The sequence below is a fragment of the Spodoptera frugiperda genome, chromosome 12 (assembly GCF_023101765.2).
Source record: "Spodoptera frugiperda isolate SF20-4 chromosome 12, AGI-APGP_CSIRO_Sfru_2.0, whole genome shotgun sequence".
Taxonomy (NCBI): Eukaryota; Metazoa; Arthropoda; class Insecta; order Lepidoptera; family Noctuidae; genus Spodoptera; species Spodoptera frugiperda.
Window position 1 is genome coordinate 8,328,373 of NC_064223.1, and position 15,915 is coordinate 8,344,287.

General features: G+C 35.8%; 1 protein-coding gene across 1 annotated transcript; it reads left to right on the top strand.

Moving 5' to 3' along the window:
- Positions 1 to 797: 797 nt before the first annotated feature.
- LOC118262413 (NAD(P) transhydrogenase, mitochondrial) lies at positions 798 to 15,228 on the top strand. Its single transcript, XM_035573736.2, has 23 exons — positions 798 to 1,004; positions 2,253 to 2,425; positions 2,830 to 2,984; positions 3,071 to 3,211; positions 3,301 to 3,423; positions 3,735 to 3,922; positions 5,231 to 5,386; positions 7,077 to 7,281; positions 7,562 to 7,771; positions 8,016 to 8,096; positions 8,574 to 8,719; positions 9,199 to 9,287; positions 9,515 to 9,599; positions 9,999 to 10,112; positions 10,624 to 10,790; positions 10,993 to 11,130; positions 11,564 to 11,781; positions 11,952 to 12,103; positions 12,215 to 12,368; positions 12,487 to 12,591; positions 12,674 to 12,793; positions 13,006 to 13,097; positions 13,429 to 15,228. The coding sequence occupies exons 2-23, from the start codon at positions 2,265 to 2,267 to the stop codon at positions 13,573 to 13,575; spliced, it is 3,147 nt and encodes a 1,048-aa protein (XP_035429629.2). The 5' UTR covers positions 798 to 1,004; positions 2,253 to 2,264; the 3' UTR covers positions 13,576 to 15,228.
- Positions 15,229 to 15,915: the final 687 nt, after the last annotated feature.

Consider the following 15,915-nt stretch of genomic DNA (forward strand, 5'->3'; position numbering starts at 1 on the left):
GTATTGAGCTCAGATATTATTAATAGTGTACATTTACATATCGTGATAGCATCAAGTCAGCAATTGGACTCTCTATTTTGAATAAACTATTTATTATTTAATTATGTCATAATAATAATCAATAAATGATAGGAATAAACATATTATTTTTTTATTGTTGTCGATATTTTTGTTACATGACATCACTAGGTCGATAAATGTTCAGTCCACAAAATGAATCAGTATGACCAATAACTTATTTTCTACCTTTTTAGTAGTAAAATGAAATAAAAAATACGAGCTTCAATTTTACGTTTACTTCCTCTTTATTCCATAAAACCAATTATTTATTCATTAGGTACGCAAACGAAAGGTGTATAAGAGAGTATGCAAAGATGTTCTTTGAAATTATTATAATATTTATTTTATAATTAACCGAATTGCTATTTATGTATGTGAATACAACTAAATTTATAGCAATTTAACTGTATAAGTTTAGTATATTATGTAATACGGAATAATACAGTCTTCAAACAATGCTAATTCGCCAAATATATTTTTTTGTTTAGTTTATTAATACTTTCATCAAACTCGGTACTTTAGGTTTTAAAAGATAGTTTTGCACTATAAGTTCTATTTATATAAAGAAGCTATCAATCACATTACATTATTTTCCAAACAATTGTCTCTTGAAACTTCTAATACGCTGCTAATGAACCATGAAAAACAATTTGGCCAATATCAGTAGAATTTTTATTCTTACAAATGCAACCCTGTAAGTGTAACTCAGCAGAGACATTGTTAGAGCGAGAGAGAGACTTGAAAGTTGAAATTTGAAAACAAAGCGTCAGTGCAGTTTGTTCAGCGCACGTACTGTGCGACGAACGGCAGGGTTACATCTTAATCGGATATTATCAATTGCTTTTGCCGGTTGCCGCCTTGCTGGAATTCTTCGTTTTGCCGTTCGCCTGCTGCCCGCTGACTGGCTGAGAGTGCTTGGCTCACGAAACGAACAGACCCAACCGGTAATAAATTATTATAGTTCTGTTTTTAATTATTTCGTTATCGAATCCAGTCACTTGCAAATGCCAACTCTACCACCGTACCGGGCACGCCGAGCTGCGAGCTACGGATTAGGACGTACTGTCTGGGAATATATAAGGCATTTTAAATAGTTTGCGAATTGTTACAGAATAATAATTTTAGTGCCCTCATTTCACTTTACGCTCATCGTCACTTGTTCGTCCGTCTAAATATATTTACTTTGAAGACCGTCTTGTCTACATTCTTCGTGAAGTTTTTGATTTCATTCACAATACATTTCATTTTTTATTGACGTCTATGAATATAATAATTAAGTAGCAAAGTTTACGCCACAAACCTAAAAGCCGGCTTCAGCAAACGTATTGAATGAAACGTGTTATTTATTAATAACTTTATAGCAGTTTTCTTTGTTCCTTGAAGTGCTGAAAAAAATCGGTCCAGTAATTAGGTGGATATTTTTAGCTGTACTCGTTCTAGTGGTATTAATTTGTGACCTATATTGTTATTATCACCTGCATGCTTCATAAAAATTGTGTGACATGGTGTAAAATCCGGTCGTAAATTCATTTTGTGTAGCTTAATCTGATAGCAAGCCTAAGTGATAGGTATCTACAATAATAATTACATTCACAGGCGCATTTCTTATCTTTTATGAAAAAATATGCTATTATGTAATTAAACTTGATTTAAAGTAAATAATCACCTTACACAAGGTAAATAAACAGCCAAAGATTTATCAAGAAGCCTCTCTCCTTGAGAGGTGATCTAAAACCTGTAAGAATATAATAAGCATAGCATTTTTAAATTACCATGCTGAATCTTTCAATAGTAAGAAGATGATGTATTACAATTATATTACTTTGGTGTAGCCACTTGTTATTTGTTGCCTTGTTCCCTTGTATTTTATTTACTACAATTTCTTGATACAGTAATTAACAAGATGTAATTAATAGTTTACTGGTTTTAAACTAAGACTTGAACAATAATCTTCTCACATATCATACCTATGTTAATAATTAATTATTTAGTTAGATTAGATATAAAACCATTAGTTATACAAAGTATAGTACTGTTTGTTATAATAATTAATTAAACATTAATAATTAATAGGTATCATCATTTTGCACAGATATTTGATAAGGGATAGAATAAGTTATGTGAGATTCTATCTCACATAATTAGATACAAGTAAAATGTTCCATTGTAAACTTCATTTGTTTTTGTTACAGTAACTAGCCATTATGTCTGGGTCAGTGAGATTACTATGTATTCGCAAGCCTCTGCAGCGGTCATGGCATTACCGGCTTTCAAGTTCTTCAGCAACAGCACCTCCTACTCCTGGCATACCATACTCTAAACTTAGTGTAGGTATACCTAAGGAAATCTGGGAAAATGAGAAAAGGTATTTAAAAGTACATCTAATAACTGCAAGCAATATAATACATTTTCTAGAATAGCAGTACAGTAGAACTCCAATTATCCGAACTCCGACTATCCGAATCGCCGATTATCCGAATCACAAAAATTGTCCAAAAAAAGTCTAAGTGCGCTATTATTCCCCCCCCCTGCGAAGCTAGTGTTTGCGCGTCAAGTCTTGACTTGCCGTTGTGCCTACACTGAATTCCCCCGCAATTTAATTCAATAAAAAAATTGTGTAATTTCAAAACGTAGCTTTTACTCTCATCAATGGCAATTTTAAAAAAAAAAATCTGATTATCCGAATATTTGATTATCCGAATGGGTCCCGGTCCCCATTAATTCGGATAATTGGAGTTCTACTGTATTACCATTTGTTGATAATTTCAGAGTGGCTGTAGTACCAGCAGTAGTTAGCAAATTAGTTAAGAAGGGCTTCAGTGTTAATATTGAAGAAAATGCTGGAGCATTAGCTAATTTTCCAAATAAAACTTATGAAGAAGCAGGAGCAAAAGTTACTAGCTTAAAGGACACATTCCAATCTGGTAATCATCTCAATATTCAGTTTTTATAATTTACTTTTATATTTGTGTAGTTTAGAATATGATTATAATTTTTTTATTAATTTCAGATATAATTCTAAAAGTTCGCCCACTAATAGACCATGAAGTACAAAGTGTTAGACCTGAAGGGACACTTATATCATTTCTATATCCTGCCCAAAATCAAGAATTGATAAAGAAGCTGGCTGACAAAAATGTCAATGCATTTGGTAAGAATACTGTAGAAAGAAAATAGTTCTCATAAACAATAAATGGCCTTGGATTGTTTGAATTTTGAATGATTCTTTTTTTTTTGTAGCAATGGACTGTGTCCCTCGTATAAGTCGCGCCCAAGCATTCGACGCGCTCAGCTCCATGGCAAATGTAGCAGGATACCGTGCAGTGATTGAAGCTGCAGCCCATTTCCCTCGATTCTTTTCTGGTAAGTTTTACTTCGTAAATGTTTTGTTTATTTGAATTTGCTTTTGACACTCACATTTCTAACGCCTTATAAATCATTCCCAAGCTACATTGTATTCATGTAACAGAAGTCTATCTATGCACTAACATTACTGAGATGTCTTATTTATCTATTACGATTATGTTTAATTTAAACATTATTTACACATAAAAAAATGCTCACAAGCTACATTTAATATCAACATAGTCAAGTGTGGTCACTGATGGTGGGGAATGAGAAGTACTCTGACTTATTTTAAACAGAATAATTAAATTATTGTTATTTGCGTCCAGGTCAGATGACGGCTGCAGGCCGTGTGCCGCCCTGCCGCGTGCTGGTGGTGGGCGGCGGCGTGGCGGGTCTGGCCGCCGCCGCGCAAGCTCGCTGCATGGGCGCCGCCGTCAGGGCCTTCGACACCCGCCCGGCTGTGCGTGAGCAGATCGAGAGTCTTGGGGCGCAGTTCATCACAATGGACATGAAGGTCAGATCAACAATCTCCATATCTGAGTCTTAATCCGAAACATGTCAATGATCAATAATGTATTTGTTCTGTGTTTTACTATTACATGGCAGAAGAGCACTTTATTACTACTCTTATTGAGGTATCGTTATAGCAATAAAATAATAAAATTCCGTAAATAAGTGACGTTGAAAATTTTAGTAGAACGAGAATAAGTTAACTGTTGTAGTTAAATTCTGCTGTTACACCTGAATAAACTTAATTTCGTTTTTGCTTGTTACGGTTCATGATACCATCACTCGTCACTTGCTATTTTGCCGTGCACCTACAAGACCTGCAGCGTGATCTATAAGTAGAAGGCTGGCAACGTTAATATAACATTGTACATAGAGCAACTGTGCGGTCAAAGTATCCGTATCACGTTTCTCGTATGACCGCAGACTTGCCATTATGCGATGTATCACGTGTATTGTCAGTGTTATCAGGCGACGTGTGCTTATGAAATTATTTGTTTACAGAGGTGGGTGTACCCTAATCCTAGTGGTTGGGGTGCAGCGTCCACCCTGCCCTTGGCTGCTATCGCCAATGGTAATTTCCAGATCAAATGACTCGTAGTTCTAGATACGTAGTCACGTAATATTTATTCACTTTATTTGTAACGTTTGTTTTGTTCTGCTAAATCTTAAGTCAATTGCAACAGTCAATGCACCAAACCTTGAGAAGTAATTTTACCACTTCGTGATCAGCTACTTTAGTTATTATTTTTGTTTATTTTCATTCATTATCTAACTTTAAGGCATGCTTAATTCATTGTTTGTCTAGTATATAATAATGTTATCATGAGAGTATATATGTCTAACGTAACATTATATAATATACCTACAGATGTTAACATTTCATTCTCGAAAGGTCGATTACATTTTATAAGTGTCAAGGACACTATAAGTGTTACTCCCCCAAAACGACAGGTTTATCGACTTACAAACATATTTCCAAGTTGCAGACCTTGAAAGCATTTAATAATTTTGGTATATTGCTGAAGATAATATGAATACACCTACACATTGTAATGAGTGTAATAACGTATGAACATACTCTGATTGATAAAAGTAAATATACTCACGATGATAAAAGTTCATACAGCCTGTTGATTAAACTTCTACATAATGGGAATGTAACTATTTGTATACATGAGTATTTCGCAATAAATTACCTAAACGTACGAAAGAGTGTGGCGGTTCCAACCAATTATAATTCGACTATATTTGGCGACCACTTGTTTAGCAAGTTGAATGACCCTTGTAACGTATGTTTATTTGCGTCGTTTAGGAGGAAGGTGCTGGCGCAGGTGGATATGCGAAGGAGATGAGTCAAGAGTTCCTCGACGCTGAGAGGGCCCTCCTCGGTAAGGAGGCTAGAACATCTGACGTAGTTATCACTACTGCGCTTATTCCTGGAAAACCAGCGCCAGTCCTGATTCTCGAGGTACGTAGTTTTTTTTTATTTAAAATTGTAATTACCTATAGTAATTAAGTTACACACATACGATATACATGTAATAGTCTAGAATTTTCGCCTGCAATTTTGGTGAACGTCTTTATTCCGTACATAATAAAAGTCACTATCTGTAAATGTAGATAGGATATGTGAAGTGAAGTGAAGTATAACATAATACTAAATCACAGACACCTCGTATATGTTATCAGTAGGTTACATTATTTTATTTTCAATAATATGATGATATGATGCTACCGAATTAGCACTATGTACAGTACTGTACATATCTAATTATTTACACATTCTAATGTATGAGGTAAACATTCTGAGCACGCTATCCTCGCGAATATGAAGTAAATACAGCCGAATATTTAGCTATTATAATTAACTGTTTTTTGTTAGTTGTTAGTAGCGTCTACATTAGTGTATTAATGAAATAACACCGCATTCTTATTTCAAAAACAGAACTTAGGTGATTCCAGATTGATTCATAATTTACTAAGTAATCTAGAAATCTCATAATATTTTGCTCGACTGCTGGGGATGAGCGCCGAGACCTCGAGCTTAGCAATGAGCAGTAATATAATTAGGTGACAATAAATAATGATATAACAGATACGAGCGTGAGAATTATTGTTTGTTTGTCCGTGTTATCAATATCTTGCTCTACACCAGTTATATGGAGCACATCTGTTGTACTTACAAGTATTGGTAAATAAATTATGTGGGGTATTTGTTTAAGTTATATCAATGTACTTAACATTGATATTGATATTAAAGAAAATTAAATATAATTGAAATATCTTTAAAATAATAATGACTTACCTACTTTCATAAATAATCATTACGCGATATACCAAAAAGCAAGTGGTTAATTTCGAAAACCGGAAATCGTTTAATTTTAGACCTGAAATTGTTTATACCATTGAAACGAGCGTACCGCTAGTAAATAATAAATATTCATATAATTTACTAAGCGCAGTTTTATCTAATTATCCTTTAAATAATTTTAGGTTTTCCTTGAAGCTTCTCTCATTACTAGGAATTCAAGTACAAACAAAAAATATTGAAGCTTAATTTAATGATTATTTTTACTCTAAACAGTAGCCATGATTAGTAATAGAGAATTATCAGTACAGAGACCTCGTGCTTATTTATGTGTACTAATAATGTAATGTTATCTAACCGATGGGCAAGCGTACACGATAAAATAATTTGATCGCTAAAGATAAAATGAAATTGAATCCGTTGACTTAATCACTAAGTAATTCGCAATGTTGATGTTGTTATAGAGCACGACACTAAAGCTACTATGGCGTAGCAATTACTTTCAATTAATGTTCATCATTGTTGAAACTAGACCTAAATTAGCTATTGAGTTCATATCGTCAGTAAATTGTCGCAGACTAGTTGTTCGCTCACTAGTGTGTTGCTAAACAAGGTAGCTGATTCGATTCCCAGACAGTGTTAATTATGTTTGGTGAGATATCTCGTCTAGTTTCAAGCATCATCATGTGTCAAGGTTGCTCATGAATATGAGCCTCTGGCGTGGCTTGAAACTAGTCGAGTTACCTCACCAAACAGCAACTTGTTTATTTATTTAACCGCTAAACATAATATTACATACAGTTTAATTGTATTATTCAAAAAAAATATAAAAATTAATTTCCGTGTTTAGGATGCCGTCCGTGACATGGCTCCTGGCAGTGTCATAGTAGACTTGGCAGCAGAGATGGGTGGCAATGTTCAGACGACGAAGAAAGGCCAGATCTCCAAGATACACGGGGTGACACACATCGGCCTGACAGACATGCCCAGCCGCATGCCTGCGCACGCCTCCACGCTGTATGCTAACAACATCTCCGGGTTCCTGTTCAGCTTGGGTAAGTGTTTTGTGGTGTTTAGATAATATAGGGAAAGTTTCAGATTATTTTGGAATACTTTATTGTATTGAAAAGTCGAAATCATTTATTTTTGACTAAGATAACTAACTAATAAATAGATAACTACCCAATCGTTGTGAGGGTAATTGATTAGGAAGTTTTGATGAAAAAAGTATCTTAAAATAAAAAAAAACCTTAATATTTTTGCTTCCTTTTATATGTGTACTGTATAATAAACTTCATAAATATGCTAATGATTCAAATGTTCTCTGTGTTAAAGGTACAAACGACCACTTCCACATCAACTTGGAGGACGAAGTGACCCGCGGAGCTATAGTGCTGAAGGCTGGAGAGTTGCTGTGGCCGGCCCCGCCCCCACCCAGCATGGCGGCCGTGCAAGCGTCCTCGCCCACACCCAGCGCGGTCGCTAAACCAGAACCACCTAATCCATTCAACGAGACCTTGAAAGATGCCTTCTTGTACTCCACAGGTGCAAACTTCATTTTTTTAAATTACTTACATTATCATTATTATGGATATTTACATTAACTTTTCAATAACAGATTGAGCCCAATCATCAATTCGTCATATCCTTACCATGTCATACAAATACATGAAAGTTTTTGCAATAAAAGACAACACTCGTACCGTTAATTCAAATTACGCATTGCATTTGAGTATCCATTGTTCTTGCGATTATTAGAATATTAATGTATTATTTATGTTTTATATAGGATTGGCTGGTTTGATTGGTCTGGGAATAGCGGCGCCTAATCCTGCTTTCACGACTATGACTACAACACTTGCACTATCAGGTAAATATAGACATAAAATGTACTATACTCTGAATCAAGCTCCCTAGATGGATCAGATTGGCGATACCGATATTAAAGAAGTGCCAAATTAAAAGTACCCTTAACAGACAAGCATGCATGAAAAGACTGATGACTGTTGATGGAGCGAAAAAGATATGTAAAAATCGTAACAATTAGCGTTCCATAGTCTCTGCCTACCTCCATGGGAGACAGGCGTGATAATCTCACGCCTGTATGTATGTCTGAATGAATTATTCTAAATTACCTTTCTTGGCGAATTAGTGTATCTTCTTATGGCTATACAACCAGTTCTAGCACATTAAGCTTAGCCACTGACCTTGTTGAAACCAAATTTGTCCTAGTCATCTAGCTTAAATCACATTTTAAATTAAATGTTCTAGACCAGACTTACATCAAATAATTTGCAATAAATTTAATACAATGGGACAAAATCACTAAACATTTTGTCTGGTACAGGTGTGGTGGGCTACCACACAGTATGGGGCGTGGTGCCAGCCTTGCACTCTCCCCTGATGTCGGTGACCAACGCCGTGTCGGGCATCACTGCCGTCGGGGGCCTGCTCCTCATGGGCGGCGGGTACTTGCCCGAGACACCAGTACAGGTAACATACAAAAATACTTATATTTATCAGTTTTCAAAGGTGGAGATTATGACAAACCCCTCTCATATAAAGGAGGCTGGAGCTGTAAGAACAATCTATTGTTAAGCGCTGTTGGTGATGAACAGCTTATGTGGAGCTGTTTATCACTCTTCTTATTAAATTCGCATAATATGATTAACTAAGCTACTTAACGTGACGGAACACTTAAACTAACTCCTTGCTTGTATGGTCAGGTGTTAAGTCTTATGGGTTGTTAAAAACCATAATTTTGTTAAGTGACACTCCTATCTTAGCTTAGGGTTCCTAAAAAATTAAGGGAGGTTGGTGAACGGTCTTTATTTGGCTTATTTAATTTAATGACTTATCAAAAATATTCGCAATAAAATGAAAAGCACTATTGTACAGTTAACATTGTTTTGGTTCATTACAACTTGATGAAACAATGGCTATAGAAATTAACTTGTGTCATACTTCAACAGTGGTTGGCGAGCACAGCGGCGCTTATATCGTTTGTCAACGTGTTCGGCGGTTTCCTCGTCACGCAGCGCATGTTGGACATGTTCAAAAGGTATACAATAATATTCGTTCATTCATTTAAAAGAGACTGCATTCATTATATTTCTTTCATTTGTAGACTTTGTTACTAAGGAGTCGTAAATAACTTAATATTTCAAACTAAAATGTCTAAGAAACTGCTTCATAAATCATTATTAGAGAATAACATCAGTCAAACAGTATTTAAGCAAAACAAACATATTTTCTTCCAGACTAATCTTTGTTTTATTTTTTGTGTAGGCCAACTGATCCTCCAGAATATGGATACCTGTATGGAATCCCGGCTGCAGCTCTTCTCGGCGGATACATAACTGCTGCCATGCAGGTATGTTACTCAAACATAATTTCGTCATCTCGAATTCAGTATCCAATTTAGGAAGTTGTTGCATAGCCAACTAGTCCTTACTTCTAAAATTAATGAACCATTGTGTCAAACCTTTTAGGATCTGTTTGGATAATTATGTTCTGTTACGTTACTCATGTTTTACTCCTATGGCATGTTGACACTACTCAATCGCAAAAAGGCAGCCACTAAATTGGAGTAGGCTCACTATTACATGGGACTTATAATACAAATGGTGAAAAGTGGATGTAAATTGTATAGCGGCATTACGTGCCGTAATGTGCCTACCCCTTCAGGGATAAAAGGCGTGATGTTGCGTTTCGTTACGTAAATTGGAGTGTCCATGGTACAATGTGACAATAACAATAATCTTTTCAACAGGGTTACCCTGAAGTTCACCAGATTGCTTACCTCGCATCATCATTGTGCTGTGTTGGAGCACTTGCAGGACTTAGCTCCCAAACCACCGCTCGCAAAGGAAATTACCTTGGAATGGTAAGATAACAAAATACTTATATCATCTTAGGAAAATATTTGTCTTGCAACCAATGATTTGAAAAGGCATTCTAAACAATGCAATTGCATGTGTCCGCAGCTATAGACTCGGCCCAAGACCCGCTCATTGTAATCTTGATGACATTAGCTTCAATCTACTGATCATTGTAAAGGCAGTGAGACATCAGTGAACGTTAGAAAAAATTACTTCATCTTAAAATCCAGTTTCCACTGTAAACATATTGTGTTGTTATAAAATAAATAAAATGCTTACAAATTAAGATGCAGTAATTTCGTCTAGTTCACCTATGACGTTCTGTATGCATTCGTTCTGAAGTCTAAACGAATGTGTGTTATCATAGCACATACTTTATCAAACGAGGCAACTTGGGTTCAGCTCGGCACTTACAACCATGTTGACTCTTTAGTAATATGAGGTTGCAAACACATTTTGAAACATAATATTGGTTAATTTTACAAATACTTGATCCAATAACTATTTGCTATATAGATCGGTGTATCAGGAGGTATTGCCGCCACATTGGGCATGCTCACACCAAGCCACCCAGTGTTGGCCCAAATGTTGGGAGTCGCTGGTATTGGCGGTCTTATTGGCAGCACTATTGCCAAGAAAATTGAAATCACTGACCTCCCGCAACTTGTAGCTGGTTTCCACAGGTAAAGTTTTGTTCATTTGTCTTTTTGTAAAAGAGTTGCTTAATAAATTGGGGTATAGCTTATTCTTATTATTTTCAAGAGAATAACATCAATTCTATTATGTATTTATTTATTTTATTCTGATATCATACAAATCAACCAGTCGAAATTGCAGATGGGAAGCCAGATTTTTTTATAAAACTACATTATTATTTGTTTCCAGTCTTGTCGGCATGGCGGCAGTATTAACGTGCTTGGCCACGTACATGCACGACTTCCCCGCGATGGCGATGGACCCCACCGCCGCTACGCTGAAGACATCTCTGTTCCTTGGCACATACATCGGAGGCATCACATTCACGTGAGTTTTCAACAATTCTATAAAAAGTCATTATATAACACTGCAATAATTACGTCGCCAATGCACGCCTTAAAATGTAGTATACTTTGTAATCTTAATGAAATAATCGCAATTACTTAACAAAATATTTATGATACAGATATCGGTAAAAGGGGAAATCCTATTTTATTATTATTTGTAAAGTAATGTAAGTAAGTAATTTTAAGAGCAGTGTAAACAAGATGCACGGTTATTATAGTCACTGTACGGATGACGCATTGGCTTGGGAATTGGCTGTTGCGCAACGAGTTGCGGGTTTTAATTATCACACGGAGCGACAGTGTGCTCCACAAATTATTATTCCGGGTGTGGGCGGGAATGATATGTTTGTAAACGCACTCACAACACAGGGGGGAAATAGTGCGGACAACATTTCATGTAAAAAAAATTACAGCGGATCTCTGGTGGCATACGGCAAGCTGCAAGGCTCGCTGTCGTCGGCGCCGCTAATGCTGCCGGGGCGGCACGCCATCAACGCGGGGCTGCTGGCGGGGTCGCTGGGCTGCGGCGGCGCGCTGCTGGCCTTCCCCGACGTGCCCGGCCTGCCGCTGCTGTCCGCCGCCGCCGTGCTCAGCGGCATACAGGGACTCACTCTCACCGCTGCCATCGGAGGTATATATTATTTTCTTTTCTTGCAAAATAAATCTTATTATATAATGTTAAAATTGAATTTTGCCAACAGAAAGTTTTTATGATTAAGATTCATGCAGGCGGCGCTCTGTAGTTTCTGACTACTTTCATGTGATTAAGGCGGAAAATTGAATTAACAATTTTTGTTCTAGGTGCGGACATGCCCGTGGTGATCACAGTATTGAACAGCTACTCCGGCTGGGCGCTGTGCGCTGAAGGGTTCATGCTGAACAACTCTTTGATGACCATTGTTGGTGCCCTTATCGGCAGCTCTGGTGCTATCCTTTCATACATCATGTGCAAGGTGAGCTACTATATCCTAAACCAAATATCTTTGTGTAAAAAATTACAAGGAAATTAAATCCATAGGTAAGTGTAGAGAGTTATTTAAGACGTTTTTTCAATACATTTTCAGGCTATGAACAGGTCTCTGCCTAACGTAATCCTGGGAGGATACGGAGTGACGAGCAGTGGTTCGGCGCGCCCCGCCGGCGCCACGCACACAGAGGTCACTGTCGACTCGGCCGCCGAGCTCATCCACCGCGCCTCCAACATTATTATCACTCCTGGTAATAAAACTACCCGTTGATTAAACACTACGGCTTAGTTACAGTTCTCTTGCCACTCTTCGAAGTTGCTCGACTACTTTCAAGCCCGACTGAGACTCATAATCTATCTTGTTTGCAGGTTACGGTCTCTGTGTTGCTAAAGCGCAATACCCTATCGCGGAACTGGTAGATATTCTAAAGGGAATCGGAAAGAAAGTTCGTTTCGCCATCCACCCTGTTGCAGGTATGTTAGAGTTGCATTCTACAATGATGTAAATGTTAAGTTGGTATATAAACCCAGTAATTAATGTATGTTTTACTATTAGGTCGTATGCCGGGACAGTTGAACGTACTGCTCGCCGAAGCTGGTGTTCCCTATGATGACGTGTTTGAAATGGAGGAAATAAACGACGATTTCCCAGAAACTGATCTCGTATTAGTAATTGGTAAGTTATGAAATACCAACCCATGTCTCTGTTATTAGCCTATCTGATAACAATTTCTACTAACCGTCATTTTAAATACAAACTTGACCTCTTGAAACCAGTGCCAATAAAATGACTAATTTCAGAGTTCTCATCGCCTTTGATAACGAGTTTATCGGAGCTAAGTAGTTCACTAGTAACATAATTATAATAATACTGAATTATTTACGTAGGTGCCAACGACACCGTGAACAGCGCTGCAGAGACCGACCCTCAGTCTCCCATCGCTGGCATGCCTGTACTTAAAGTCTGGAAAGCGAATCAGGTAAATGACAATGAACTTTCTATTATTATTCATAATTATTATTCATATTTTTTTATTTAATGAAATAAGTGAGAATCCACCACTGGACTATGGGCTTCATCTACAAAAGAGGGGTTTGCCATAATCTCCATTCTTGGCTTGGAGATCGCAGTTTAAAAGGATCAGGAAGAGAGCGCTGCTGCCCAGTATCTGTTAAAAATATAGTATTTTTCCTCATTCACCCATAATATTAATAATATTCTTGGAGAGCCCAGATAATTATATTCTTGGCTGTCCACCACACACCATACACCATATTATCACTTGTCTAATTCCGTAATAAAAATTCCAGGTGGTAGTAATGAAGCGATCGATGGGTGTCGGTTACGCCGCCGTAGACAATCCCATCTTCTACAACAACAACACCGCCATGTTGCTCGGAGACGCCAAGAAGACTTGTGATGCGCTACTCGACCGCATCAAACATCTCACCGCTTAAGTAAGATAGTGATAATTGTATGTACCAAATACCTACTTGTTATTTGGGTATGACTGTAGTTGCAGTCTAACAAAATATCATATAGGTAATCCAATTTAATTTCGCCGAGTACTAGTCTTATATTAATAAATCAGGTTGTTTTTGCTATAGAAGTCAGAGAAGATGTTTTAAATTGATGTTTAGATGCACAGTTCATCGTTGAGTGTGTGACTCACCCATCTATATGATTGTCAATTACAACTTTTGATATGTTCTTGTTAACCTTTGATGAAACGTAAATATTTTGTTGTATAGAATTTATTCTCAGCGTTTACCAGCATATTTGCGCATGTACTTTTGATGAAATAGGTAATAAATTTAGGACATTTCGATCATTGACATATTTTGTAAGGGACAGTAACATCACATTTTCATTGACCAACACATGGTTTCTGTCGGAGCAAACAATTTTGTTATCGTGGGCAAATTACAGACCGAAGTTATTTTCGTAACATTAACCTAACGTATTTGCCAATTCTAGTTGGGGAATTGATGTGCGAATGTTATCGTATACATTTTTTTATGTAAAAAATGTATGACGATAGAATAAGAAGAGTATTCGAATGTAGATGCTTCGTAAGAAAACGTGTGATGGTTTAAATGCCACCCAACAAAATATCACTTTCATTGCTCATTAATTAAGACTGTCAGTTTTGACGCCATATTTTTTTTATAATGTGGGCTATTGTGCATTACAATAGTCTTATTTTTTTTAAATTTTAAGTCTGTCATGCTTTTATGTTTTTTATGCTAATGCAAATTATATAAATCTTTATCCAAAATGGTGCCTAAAATATCCAATGTGTTCTTCGTAATCGAGTGTCATAACTTTTTATTGTACTTTGCTACTTTTGGGACTGAATAGAAATAATAATAAAACAAAGCGATGTGGCCAAAATAACGCTTTTCCTAATATTAAGAACCATATGTGCCTTTAATTTGCAACAATTTGAGTATCTCTTAACAGCTAGTCTATAAGATATTATTATTGAAATTATTAAATAAGATTTTAATGGATTTTTATGTATAGTATCTCCAAATTAAATTTTGTATACATAAAATTATATTCAAATGTAGTTCATATTTGTATTATACTATGTTAAACATTTGAGATTTTTATATACCTCTGTATTTTTTTTATTATTTTAACTACACATTGTGGATTGAGTATATCCTAAATGACTGGAATGCATTTAAACAAGAGCATGCACCTCCCTTCACATTCCACCAATAAACATGTATGCATCACACAACAATGTCAGTGGAGGTTTTTATAAATAATAATTATAATTGTCATTGTAGATATTTTTGTAATTTAAGAGAAACAGTGAGTATACCAGTTGTAATAATAGTTGTATGTCAACACTGTTCTATGTTATATGAACAACATCATTCCAACAATATTATTACGTTATTTCATATGTAAGTACTTACTTAGTTTATGACGCTAGAACATTGAGCTTTTTCATGGGCCTACTTGAGGGCTCAATTTTTATCAAAAATATGATTGTATTTGTTATAATGAAATGTTAACATTTAATATCCATGGAATGTTTTGATAAATTTATGAATTAATTGTGCCTTTTGAAAATAAAGAATGACTTAAACAAATAATATTGGTGTATTTGTATTACAAAACTCACATAAATTAGTGTTTATCATCATCAAGTCGAAAATTGAAATCTTTGATTGCATTATGATATTGGCCTCTAATATCTGAAAGTTGAAACTTTAAACTATTCATCTTATTAAGAAATTCCATGTTATGCTCATTGTAAATGGATCCTGAGAATGAAATTAATTTTATTTTATCTATTGCTATTAAGACTTCGAGGCGCAACTTTTCACATATATCTTGATAACTTGTAAATTCAGGGATATAGCCATCTGATTTTAAATGTTCTTCGGCTTTCAAAGTCAAGGATAATTCGTCCAATTGAAGAACAAAATTTTCAAAAGTTTTCAGTAACTTTTTATCTAAGTTCAGATTGTGTAAATCAGTAGAAATACTGCCACTAGGGCTTGAGAATCTTTTCTTTGAGCTGTCAGAACTAAAACAGGACTTGGAACTCCCTAAAGTATTTAATTTCGATCTGCATCTTAATCTCCAAGCCTTATTGCTAGTGACAGACATTGTAATATAAACACTTAAAACATTAACTTGTAACGCAAAATTATAAAAAATATTGAACAATTTTGAACAAAAATTTTTGATAACATAAGAACCAAAGAGTATTTTTAATTAATTTCCTTATACATACTTATTATACTCTTTGCCTTATACTTATTCTTTGGAGTATA